The following is a 13,456-nucleotide window of genomic DNA, read 5'->3' on the forward strand; positions in this document are numbered from 1 at the left end:
CCCTTTTAACGCGTTACAAACTCATTTCACTCGTTTGTAACACATTGTTAGAGAACTGACTGAGAGACTTGCGTGGTAATCGCACACTTGGTTGAAGTTACGCTCTACGAGTCGTCAAACGTACAAAAACCGTCGAACAGCAGGGCAGCTGTTACGTGCGAGCGCGCGTTTGTGAAAATCAATGAGCTTGTCGTGCGCACTTGAAAAGCCATTCACTGCTGTTTGCGCGAGTATATGAATCGCCGCGTGTGCATTTAATTCCGTGGCGCGGTTTCTTGTCGTGGAAATCTCTCGGATTTTTTTTTTCTGGTTCCGCTGAAATTATTTATCCCGACCGCACGTTTTATGCCACGCGTCAATTATTCGCAAAACAGTTTAACTCGCATTTACATGTAAAATGTATCGCTTATCACGCAGTTACCGTCCATATTTATCCGATAATCGCGATTTAATATGTATGTAACGAGCTAAATAATCGATGTATCGTTCAATTAATACATAATTAGTATCGATAGGATAAAGTATATATATATATGTGTGTGTGTGTGTGTATAATTTTTTTTTTTCGAAATTGAATTTATACGTCAGCTTCGAGGCAAACGACTTGCATGATGTCGCGCGATGAAGAAATATCCTTGGACGTACATAACGGAGCGACCTCCTTACCTTGAAATGGATCCCCATGTGCCGCCGCGAGTGGCGGATGATCGCGAATGCGCGGCAGGTGCGACGACAGGTGGCGGCTGCTTGTTCCTCCTCGGTTCGGATTCCAGCGGGCTGGATAGCTGCTCGACGGATCGCGATAGCGAAGAATTGTCCATGGACCTTGAGAATGCGTTTAGCGGCGATAACGTGGGACTGCAATCCTTCGGCGTGGTCGCGGCTGAAAACATGAAACTCAATTGAGCGTCGCACAATTTTTATTTTCCGACAATAATTTTCTCGGAGTGAAGACAGAAAGTAAATGAATAGAGAGGTAGATTGCATAGAAATGTAACGAGATATGCGAAGGATAAAAATGCAAAAGCCCCACTCGTATTAGTATGTAAATGGAATGAATTACGTCGATGAATTACTTAATTATAATATGTCACGTTAGAGGGAAAATTACTTAGGAAAAAGAATCGAAAAAAAAAAAAAAAAAAAGAAAAAAAAGAAATGCACATATGACAAAAAGGAAACTAATGGCATTAATCATTAAGGATGTTATTAAAGTTGAATCGGGGACGCAAGCCATTAATTATTTATTCATCATTTGGTCTATTTAAACGGTTCGTTAGTTTTCTTATACTGAAAATCGTTTCGATAAAGTCTTGTACGTCGAGCTATATTACTCTGTTTAATAACAACGAAAGGTAATCGATGCAAGTCACATAAAGAACACACAGCGCGTCGTGCAGCGATCCGAGTTCGAGTGCAAAAAAAAAAGGTCCTCGTGGGCATAGCTCGTTCTTGTCATCCGTCAGGTTTGCGGTACGTGCATGCGCATGCATTCGAGCCGTGTAGCAGGCAGGGCTTATGTATCGAGGACACATCTTCGGGGAACCTCTCGGCACCGGTTTAGGCTCCTTACGTACCGAGAGGAACGATGATTTATTCGCCGAGTGCCCTCGATCCCTTTCGAAACCACCGTTCACTGTATTTAAGACGTGCGCTCACGCACACATGAACACGCACACCAAGAGATAAATGACTACAGGGTGACCGGAATGTGATAGCGATCGATTTTGCGAATCGTCGTGATTTTCGCAGAGATTTTACGAAAGAGAAAAGCATCGACGTCGATCCTCGATGATATGGAAGTACTTTAATACGTGATGTACGATTATTCGAAATAACGCGTTAAATAATTATTACGATCAATCATTAATCCTGCGCGTTCGATCGATAACGATTAAACCAGCCACCCTATATGATCGTTGAAAGAAAATGAGGGAGAGGGAAAGAGAAAATAGACGCACATAGAGAAGCAGCACAGGCGTCGATGAGAGGGACACGACGAGATGAAAGGTCGGGACAGAGCGCGAAAGAGAGAGTGACAGGGGTAACGTGACGACGACGACGACGACGATCAGTGATTTATGCTCTTGGACACTTACATTGGTATATATGGGGTGGTGCTACGGAGGATACCACGGAGATGCTGTCCATGTCGAGACCGCTGCCCTCGACCGTAATTGTCGGCGTGCCTGCGCGGAAATATATAAAGGACATCAATTTCGAGTGAAGGGAGGAAGTAGTGCGGGGGAGGTGTCGATGGGGCTCTCCCGTCGGAGGCCTTTGCGTCCCGGGGCTGTCAAGAACGAGCTTTCCTCGAGGTCTCACACGCTGGTCGGCGAGCTTGTGTTCTTTATGTCGCGCGTCGTCCTTTCGGGAATAACGCCAGTTCGCTACCGAAAGTAGAACGGCGGACACGTCGCGATGTTGGAAAGTGCAAAGTAACTTGACGCCCCTGACTTTTTGTTTCGCGAGATGACGGACGCGCGATCATTAGCAAAAATTTCCGTCCGGTTAACAGAGAAAGTTTTAATTGATAATTTCGCGCGCGCATACGAAATAATGTTTAATTGACTAATTAACTTTTAACTTCTCGGCATATTATTAGCTGCGCGAAAAAGTCGAAAGAGAGCTCTCACTGTAATTTTACGTAGAATTAAAATTTTTCCCTTTCTCTCTTTTGATTAATTATTATACTCTGTTGATTAAATTTTAATGATACATTATATCTTCTTAAATTAATTTTTTCTAAATTAAATTTATAATAACCGTATAATATAGGAATCTATTTATACGACTACATCATCAATCTTCTTGTTATTCTCAGACGCATATTCTTTTCTCTCGTGAAAAAAAAAAATGTTGAAAAATAAAGTGATAGAGCAATATCCTAAACAAATGTTTACTTTGATAACGTAACATGATAAGATTTTAGATAATCCTGAAATTCGAGCGTTCCTGTGCGTGTCCGTAGTACATCCTTTCGTGCTTTCGCGAAAATCATGCACGCGCCCTCGCGCGTTCTTTAGCGACCGCGAATGTTTGCCCGGGGAACCCAATCGATCAAACCGTTTTGATGCAACGGCACGGCGATTGGCTGAATAATACATGAAGGAAGTGTGCTCGATTAGACCGCCACCACCTACGTTCGATTAACATTCGCGGCTGACAGACGCCGGACTATTTTTCAAACCGGTACTTAGCCGGATGTGCACTGCAATCCCCTCTAACTAGACGATTAATCTCGGAGCTCGTTGCACCTAAACGCCAGAGTCATTATCTCCTAAGCGGGTGTCACTACGATTGTGATTAATAGTAACGTTAGAGATAGATCAACATACTCCTCCGAATTTTTTTTTTTTTTTTTTGGTTGTGGTGTTTTTTAGGGACGGTTTCTATTATAAAATTAGTGACTATGTCGTTTCGATATTATATAATTATTATAAATAATTCGTATTTCAATATATATTATCTATTACATGCTACAAGAATATTAAATTTATTTTAATTAAAACTAAGACTGAAATCTCTCAAATAAATTCACGAAAAGATATATTGATGTAATGAGATTGCAAAACGCACACACACATACGCAACAGCTTAAAGAAATTTTAAAACAGAAAGAGATTTCTGTGAAAAAAATTGCAATTAAAGTAACTTATCTCATATAATCATTGCAACATATATAAACGTAGATATAGATAAAAACCTAAATATTCATATTACGAAGAACAAAATCTCTCTCTTCTTCTCTCTCTCTCTCTCTCTCCCTCTCTCTCTAAGAGTTTATGAAAAGATACGTTAATGCACGGTACACGTGCGGAGTTTATACTTAAAAAAATTTTAATCGTAAAAAAGATTTTAGTGAAAAAAAAAATTAATTAAGGCGTCTCATTTCATATAATCGCCGCAAAAGAAAAGGGCAATTTCGCGCTTGAGCGTGGACGCTCATCGCGCAAACAATTTACGAGAGGCATGTAGTTTGTTCATTTTATCAAATTTCTCCGCTTCCTTGCACAATTCTCTCCCCTTATTCCTTTAATATTCAAGTATATATCCTGCACTTTCGTACAAAAAAAAAAAAAAAAAAAAAAAAAAAGACAAGACCAAAGCCAACACTGTCAACACTCACCGTCCGTCGTGGAGTCCGAGAGATTTCCGCCGACGCTGGTCGCGCCACCGCTTTCGCGGTCGCTTGACCCGCGGACCCCGCTGTCAGCGCTGCAGCTGCCGCGATCGCCGGCCTGACCGCCAGAGGATCCTCCCGCACCTACACCGCCGCCCGCGTTTCCCACGGACACGCCGAGTTCGGTGATGCCCAACGGCGGCTGTGAATTCACGTGGGGGATGACAGCGCAGCCTCCACCACCGCCGCCACCGCCGCTGCTGCTCCCGGCACCGGGAGTCGCGGCGCCGTTCACGCTGCCTCGTGGAAACGATACCAGGGACTCCTGATCGCTCAGGCAGATCCCGCCGCCGCCGCCGCGTTCCGCCAGCTGACGTTGCAGCTGCATTAATGCGGAAATATATTTCAACATGTGAAAACCATTATCACAAGTATAAATAGTAGAAATACTTATCGCTGGAGATATACAGAATATTTATATTTTATTTATTTGCGTCTGAGTATTGATAAAGGTTGCATGTTCAGATCTTGTAAGAAAATTCTCTGCAAATTCCTTGATCCTTGATATTTTTGTTCAAAATTCCAGGTAAAGAGAATATTTTAAAGACTTTTTTGGTGCAATTTTCTAAAATAAATTTTTTCTTACATTATGTTTTCTAATGCTTTTCACGTATACAAAGAAAAAATACAAAACCAAGTACTAGGTTTACAAATGTACTGAAAAAAATTGAATAAACATTGAATTAAGTTAAGATAAGAATTTTTAATAATATTGCTTTCATAACATTTTCATTATCACTAAAATTTAAAATGGAACAGTATGTGTGTTCAATATTTTAAGACATTGAATATATAAACAGAGATATAAATATATATTTATAATTTATAGTATAAGAGCAAAACACTGTCAAAGAGAATTTTTCAAAAATTCTTTGAGAATTCCCTAATTTCTCCAGATAAAAAAAAAAATTGAAAAAAGAATTCTAGGTTTTCCATGTTTTTCCCTGAGTATACACCCTGTTGCTACCAAGTAAAATTATTTGAATCTACAATATAATTGTTACGCACAAGGAATATGTTTAATTCTTTCGCAAACTTTATCTATTTTATCTAATTTTTCTTTCCCTTTTTTCTGCGGTCACATCAATCTTTTTCTCGAACTTGCAGAATCGAAGCTCGATCGATGCTAAACTCGTCGAGAATTATACGTTCGGCGAGACAGGACTCACCTCTTTTATGGTCGCGTGTGCGTGCGAGAGGGCGGCTTCTTTGTCCGCCAAACTAGCCGCGAGGCTCAGGCTTCGATCGGCCTCGTCCCTCGCCGCCCTTAAAAGACTCCAGCGTTCCCTCTCCCTTTCCCGTTCACGTTCCTCTGACGGTATGCCGGCTCCTTGCTGCTGAAGACGTCCCAGGGTCGCCTCGTTCTCCCGCATCCGCTGCAATCAACGGTCAAAGGGACCATGTCCAGGCAGTGACTCCGCCCACAAAACCTTCACCATCTACCGTGGCATGCGTGTGCTCCGAAAATCACGAAGAGCACAGCGATCAAGTGGCAAACTGCGACTTCGATCCTCGTAACTTCCTTTTTTTTCTGTTTTTACGATACACGTCGAAAATTTAGTCTCTCCAAAAAAAAAGTCTATATTTTCGTTGTCGACAAATATGTAATTGTATTTTAATACCGTCTGTATTTTGGTACAAGTGCTGTGTTTAACAGTTGTCAATCTCTCTTGACGCTGCAAAATCAACATTGCAAAGCATTTGCGGAATGAGTTAATAATTAATTACCGGCTCGGGGTGGATTGGGCATATAATGATCGATATTTATGACGAAATAACTTGAGCCGCGCACTGACGGGGCGATGATTTCATCGAAACAGCGGGTAAACTAATAACGGCGGTAAGAGCAAATAGCCTCTGGAAATCAAACTGAATTCGATAAATATCGGGTTGATATTCGCGAAACTGTTTCACGCAGTCATCGCTTATCTCAAGCGTGTCGCCCCGAGTGGAGAACAGACGAGACGACGCGACGTTCGAGATTTGAATGTTCGATACACACGTGACGGATTGACGTTCTCTGTTGATAAATAATTCTCTCTAGCGTTGCAAGCAATAATTAATACTCGAATGTAACGCGCGATTGAGTGGAGTAATCGAGAATGAACGCGACGTAAATTATTTTCGTCCAATGATAAAGTATTCTTTACGAAACTCGACCTGGGTAAAATTATTTTGAGTTTTTATCACAGGTATTATATTGAAAATAAAGCTAATAAAATACCTTCCTTGCGTTGAGAATGCAAATATATATCCTCAATTGTTTTTTTATCGCGTTAAAAATTATCAAGTAAAATTTTATGGTTAAAGTTGATGAATAAAATGAATAAAATGAAAATAAACGGGACAATCACAGACAAACACGACAACACAGATGTATTTTCCGCGATTAAGGAAGATAACTTGATTATATTTTAGTGCGAATAGACATGACGTTTACCATCGACCATTAGCCACTACGTCGACGGTATCGACTCTACGGCAAAGTTAATCCACTTATCTCTCCCTCGAGCTCAAGTAACTCTGTCGTATGTATAACAGGTGTTGCAGCGAGGTTTATCGGCTAAACTTTGCGGCAACATGGTTATTACAGGCGGTGCGGATCACTCGAGGTGTTGGTTGTTAGTACGTCGTAGCTTCAACCTCAAAAACTATTGCGTCATATCGCCTCGAAGAGGCAAAGTTTGTAATTGCAACGCGAAAAGTACGACGGACGTCATTTCCGCGAAAGACATCGGAAAAGTTTCCCCGCGAGATTTTCCTCTTTCATCAGATTAATTTATCTTACAGATTTATCCTATCCCACAGAGAAAGTATATTTGATCGATTATTTCAGGGAATAATAAAAGAGTGAGTACTTTGTAAACTTTATAGAAATTATAAGAGGAATTTGAGAGAATTTTTTATTACATACTACTACTTTCTCCCCCCTCCCCTGTCTCTCTCTCTCTCTCTCTCTCTCTATTCTGTACGCGTGCAAAGTTCTTTTCTATTAAAATTTTTCAGCACGATCGTTGTGTTCATAAACATTCATAAAGCACTCAAGCATATTAAATTCTTTGAAAGCGGACTACTGTATATAAATGTGGATAATGTCTACAATTTTCCGTGGCAGAGCGATGCAAGAGAAAAACCTAAGTAGTTTGGAAGCTTCAGCGCAACGAGAAGGTAATTTCATCAGCGTTTCATAAGCGCATCGTCGTGGTATGACATTGGATGATAAACAGGAAGGACCGGAAAACATGTCAAGGCTCGCGAAACTGAACAAAGGCGAGCAAAGTGAAGGAGATTGCACGCGAAAAGGCAGGTTTGTTCACGCATATCTACGTCGGTCAGAATTTCCTTTGCATTAAATGACTACGTAAAATTAAGCATAACATAAAATTTAATATAAATCGAAAATAATAATTTATTTGAAAAAATGTTACATATATTATTTTTTTTAACGAAACAAAAATTTGAAGGAGATTAAATTAATGAAACTGGACAAAGTTTGTTAGTTATTTCAGAAATCATTGTAAGCAATTTTTTTGTGAGGCTGTTTCATTTTGAGAAATTAAATATCGGAAAAACTTGTTTTTCCTGCTCGAAAATACAGTCGTCGCGTAAAGAAAATTGAGAACAATGCAGAATAGAAAATCATAAGACGCACCCGTGTACCAGGCATAGTAATATGTCGACACTCACGAGAGAGATGAAGTGGATTACGCAAAAAGAGAGAAAAAAAGAGAGTGTAAATGAAGAAGGAAGGGAGATAAAAGAAAATTGACGGCGTACTTTAGATAGGGAAAACTGTCGTAAAACCGGAGTCGACGCGTATATTTTTTTTGATATAACAAAAGCTACATGAGAGGGAACTTACAGCGTGTACTGTCGCTGTCGGTAACGTTTAGTCTGATATTTTCATCAGGAACTTTCCTCTAAGTAATGAAGTCATTCTGTTAGAGAAATATTTAGTAGTGAAATTTCAACTTTCACGAGATCAAGTTGTCAAATGAAAAAATTGTTCCGTTTTGATAGAACAGACACTTCATACGTGATAAATATATAAAGTTTTAGATGTTATGTAAACTTAAAATATATATAATGTCAAAGAATGATTCATATGACAAAATATATAATATATGAATACCTTTTTCTTTTAAAGTTTTATTAAGAAAAATATATATTTAAATTATATAAAATAATATAAAATTTTAAATTTTGTGTAATTATAAATTATATAATAAATTATACAATTTTTTAAATTATATAAATTAATATAGTTTTACTATATATATATAAATTTTATGTAATTTTTTTTCTGCGTGAAACAGTCGCAAGAATCGATTCTTCTCGCATATTAATTTTCTTTATAATAACATACTTCTTTACTCGTTGCTTCAACATCAAGTTTCTATTTTGCTGCATTGTAAGATTTTTAATATTCGTGATAAAGAACACTAACAATAAGCCTACGTCACAAAAGCGCAGAATCTTAGTCTTAATAAAATTAATTGCTAAAGCTTTCGATATCATGCGCGCAGAGTATAATAATATTTTTATTAAAACATTATAACATCACATTACCGGCTAGCATTATAATAACTCTTTTGATCTTCGCCAAGCAACATCATCTCAGTTTAGGGTAATACAATAAATATTAATTATTTTCAGCATTTTACGTGAAAATCATAATACATAAATAAATAAATACATAAAAAAAGTTATTGCTCATAAATTTGCAATCGAGTGAAAGAAAGATACAGTGAAAGATAGAAAGAGATTGATTGTTCTTTCATCTTATTATTAATCTTCTAATCACTTTTTCAACATTTATAAACTTTTAATAAAAATTTTGTTTATTTTGTCAATTTTTTACTTTCATGAATATCTTTCAGATGTTTGTAAAGTATATGCCTGACATATTTTAAATTTATTTTATAATTAGTTTTTTAAATTAAAATTTAATTAATTTAATTATTTTTGTCGTAAAATTAAATCTCGCGCGTGGATGCGTCCTTGAATTTATTTCTCAATTTTATATTCTAATTTTCATTTTGGCGAAGTAACTTCATTAAAGACAAAGTGCTTCGGTGTACCTGTGTGTGTGTGTGTGTGTATCGGTTGGATATTTTCAAGTAGCTGATAATCATGTTTGTGTGTGTGCATCGTTTTACGTAGACCTTTCGAGAGATGAGAATATCGCTCTCGGGCCTTTCGAGAAGCGAGGCTGAGCCGCGTCTTTGTTCCGGAATTGATAACAATCGGTAGCGACAAAAGCTTTGCTACTATTATCTCTCTCTCTCTGTCCCGGCACATCGTTACACATTGGCTTACAATTAAGACCAAACGATTCCGTTATCCCGGAGGAGAGAAGGGCGGACAATCTTGATACGCGATGCATTCTCGAATCTCCTCCAGCCCTAATAGCGTTCCATCCACGATTTTCACTATCTTTGTATTTCTCATCCTCGGAAAAAAATCGCTCGAGGATAAATTGATTCAATTCGATATCTGACATCGTTTTACCTCTCGATCTTATTATCCTCTGCAGATTATACACTCTATCATAACAGAATGTGCTTTTACAGTTTCAACATCACAATCGTGCTTTTTTTTTTCAAAGCAACGAAATAGAAAGATCATCCTGGTGCACAGAGACCGGTGACATTCATCGGTGCGGCGGATGCCGTTGTTCGTTTAACGGAGTTGAAATGACCGCGTCCCGGCGCGACTCGGTCATAACGGTCTCGACAAAATGAGAAATTCCGGCAAGTTTAATGAAAGTATTTAACGGGCAAAATTGCCGTCGTGTACCGACTCCACTTGCCAACTCGACATGAGCGCATGAGAAGATTGAAACCGGTGGTCGGGCGACCGTCGAGCGCGACTTTAACTTCAATCGTTGATAACTTTTCTCTTTCTCTCTCTCTCTCTTTCTCTCAATGTGTATACATATGTATATATATGTATATATATCCTTTTCTATTTAATTTTGTTCTCTTCCCTATAATATATACATTTTTTTCCGTTCAATGTACGTTTGACAATGCAAGCATCTGTAAACGACGTTTCTGTCGCGCATTCGTAGTTTAACAAAGTTTCAAGTAACGAGCCAATTACTGATTAACTGCCCGGAGTGGTTCCGATCGGGTTGTATATAAAAGTTTTTTAACTAGATTTTCGCACAACGATAAAGCTCCCTCTCTCTCTCGATGTTTCGCGTCGCTTCATAAAGACGCATTAGAGGCGAAATTAAAACTCGCCGCGGAGCGGTTTCGTTGGTTACTCGTCCTCGCGTTGTTCTCAATTTTCATTAGCCATCCGCTTTAGCGCGCGAGCGGAGGATTTTGTTACGCTTTAATAGTTAAACCGTTTCACCCTGCGTCAAGTGTCATTTTCTCGAACGATCTATTTAGTTAGGATAACGAAACAGGCGAGACCAAGTTTGTCTCTCTTTCTCTTTTTTGGGAATATTTCAAATCTCAGCAAAACTTTTCCCCAGGGAACAATTGATGCAATTTCATCTCTACCGTCTCTCTCGTTGAGATTTAAAATCTCGAAATTAAAAACCGCCAACAGTATCGCTAATGGATATGGCTACGTAGGTTGTGGAAACGCAGTGTCGGCATAAAATGATATATCAAAGGATATTTATAAATGCTAACGATACGCTCGACGTAGCGTCATCCCTTTATGCTGACGGCAATTAATATGTCACCCTGGAAAAAAGTAACCGCTTTCTCTCTCTCTCTCTCTCTCTCTCTCTTTCTCTCTCGCTAATGCTACCTGACGCTATACCTATTTCAAGCACTGCCGGAATTATAAAATCTATAAAAGTAACTCATCTTAAAGTGGATATTGTAATAATTAAATTATGGTTAACAAACAATTAAATTAAATTTAACATAATTTAATATTTCGTTTGCGATCTCTTTTTCATATGTTATTTTGAGTGAATATTTCTTCTATTATAGCAAGTTCCTTTTTCTCAGTTTTTTTACAATGCTAGGAAAGAGATGAGTTAAAAAGAGAGAAAAACAGCGGCGCCGAGGCAATTTCGAGAATTGAACGTTCATAAATATCGAGTGCGGCGCGGCACTTTTCCGGATTTTCCAGCCATCACCTTTCCTTAATTCATCGCCGCGGCCTCTATCGAGAATCGATCCTTCTATATGAAACATGCAAATTGCGAGCGGAGAGGCATTAGAGTTACTTCTCGACTGTTTACTGCTTTCCTGTTCGTGGAATGTAAAATTGTCGCGATTAAAATTCTCCAACGTGGCTCTTCCCGAATAAGTTAGATGACGCGTCTCTCACGAGCAACGAATGCAAGATGTAGAAACGAAGTGTGCGTTAAAAATCTTTCAATCCCATCTAATAAAAATTATGGGAATATTATTTTCAATGAGAGAAAGAAATGCCATCGATTATCATCGACGAATAGAAAACCAATTCTAAGACATTCTTGATAGAACTTGAAAGAATTATGGAATCTTTTCAATATTTTCGGTTCTAATCATGATTTCATTGGAATCTTCTCGTATCTAAATCAAAAGTTATAACTATTTTATACAAAAGAAAGACACTCGTTTTTTAAGAATTGATGTTCTTCTATTTTTCCCGAATATATCTTTCTTCAAAGATATGTTAAGCTCATTTAAATCATCGAAATGAAAAATTAAACAATTGCTTAATCATCTTAAGTTTAAGATACCACTTGTTCGCCGTACTTTTTCGCAATCATCACTCTCTTCAATACCTTCCAACGTCGAATATAACAATTACATTATTAAAATGAGAAGAAAATATTCAAGAGGTCACATGCCAAGAGTATTATTACGTCGCCCGCTGACACTCACCTGTTCGTAATTTCGTATAAAATCGCGCAGTTCGCGCTCCTTGTCCTCGAGGGTGCCGTAAAGCGCCTTCATCTGATTGAGCAGATCGAACTTCTCCGCTTTGAGCCGCTTTCGGTCGGTCTTCAATGCCTGCAGCGCTTCCTTCGCGTGCTGCAGTTCCATTTCCAGGGCGACGAAGCGGGCCTCCTCCTCCATCGCGGCGTCCTCGGCGCCGACCTCGCCGCGCGCCGCGCCGCTCAACAACAGCCTCCTCAACCTCGCGACCTCGGCCACCAGTCGCTCGTTCTCCAGTCGCAATCTTCTGGCGCTGGCCAATTCTGTGTGCCCGCCGCCATGAATGTTGGACAGTCTGGACGCCACCACTGGATCGCCAATTCCTAGACATTGAAGAAAATATATTGGAGATTCTATAAATAATATGAATAATTAATATGTATGAATATTTTATATATATTTATTCTTCTTATAAAATAATTATAAAAAAAATTATTAAAAATAAATTGTAAAAAAAAAGAATATGATGGTTTTGCTTTAATGATCCCGCGTAATCAAAGTCACTGGATCGCCAATTCCTAGACATCGAAGAAAATATATTGGAGATTCTATAAATGTTATGAATAATTAATATGTATAAATATTTTATATATATTTATTCTTCTTATAAAATAATTATAAAAAAAATTATTAACAATAAATTGTAAAAAAAAAGAATATGATGATTTTGCTTTAATGATCCCGCGTAATCAAAGCGATCTCGCATTGTTTTTTTAGCGTGAATTGTGTTTGTGCAATTTATGTGAGAAAATATGCCTGTCAATTTGTAAAGCTCACAATGCGACTCGTGTATCTTTCATAACGGATGTATTTCCGGAATGATATAACGCTCCAAGATCCGGGACACCAGTGTTCTCACCAAGTAACACAATAGACGACCCGCTATCCGAGATAATCTGCGCATTTCTACTCAATAAGGTCGGAAATGCGGAAAAAAAAGATGGATCGACTAATAATCGCCATCATTAATTAAACATCGGGTTACCCACCGAGGGAATTAGCCGGGGACGACGGTCTGCTACCCGGTGCCGGTCCGGGCGGTTCATTGTCCTCGTCGCCACGCGCGTCACCGTCCACCAGATCCTTATCGGCGTCCTTCTGGTCGTGGTCGTTCATCTCCTTGCTGGATCGCAGGGAGTCGCGATTAGTCGATATCCGGAGCCGTTCTACGCTGGAACGGTCGCTGCCACCGCGATGCAGGAAACCGCTTCCCCGATTGGCCGAGCCCCGATCCGGGCTCGCGCTGCCAGATCGGGAATCCACGCTGCCGCCGGAGCCACCCAGCCGCGTCTTCTCCAGAGCGGGGGCGTACGGTCGACGGGCCTTCTCGCTCGGGCTACGGCAGGGCGAGCCATTCCTTCGTTCTAGCCAAGAA

The 13,456-nt window shown here is 39.3% G+C and overlaps 1 protein-coding gene across 12 annotated transcripts in view; it reads right to left on the bottom strand.

Moving 5' to 3' along the window:
- The window catches only part of Liprin-gamma (liprin protein kazrin), a 119,184-nt gene that overhangs the window by 12,876 nt on the left and 92,852 nt on the right, over positions 1-13,456 (bottom strand). For 11 of the 12 annotated variants that reach the window (XR_012048545.1, XR_012048546.1, XM_072911257.1 and 8 more), the window contains 6 exons: positions 13,071-13,445; positions 12,028-12,404; positions 5,353-5,559; positions 4,130-4,505; positions 2,100-2,189; positions 667-883 (listed from right to left, as the gene is read on the bottom strand). Coding sequence is in view for 10 of the 12 variants with exons in the window: in XM_072911257.1 (XP_072767358.1) it covers positions 667-883; positions 2,100-2,189; positions 4,130-4,505; positions 5,353-5,559; positions 12,028-12,404; positions 13,071-13,445 (1,642 nt within the window). In the remaining 2 variants the exon portion in view is untranslated. The remainder of the gene's footprint in view (positions 1-666; positions 884-2,099; positions 2,190-4,129; positions 4,506-5,352; positions 5,560-12,027; positions 12,405-13,070; positions 13,446-13,456) is intronic. The other variant, XM_072911259.1, reaches the window with a different exon arrangement.

This window comes from Anoplolepis gracilipes, chromosome 2 (genome assembly GCF_047496725.1).
Source record: "Anoplolepis gracilipes chromosome 2, ASM4749672v1, whole genome shotgun sequence".
NCBI lineage: Eukaryota > Metazoa > Arthropoda > Insecta > Hymenoptera > Formicidae > Anoplolepis > Anoplolepis gracilipes.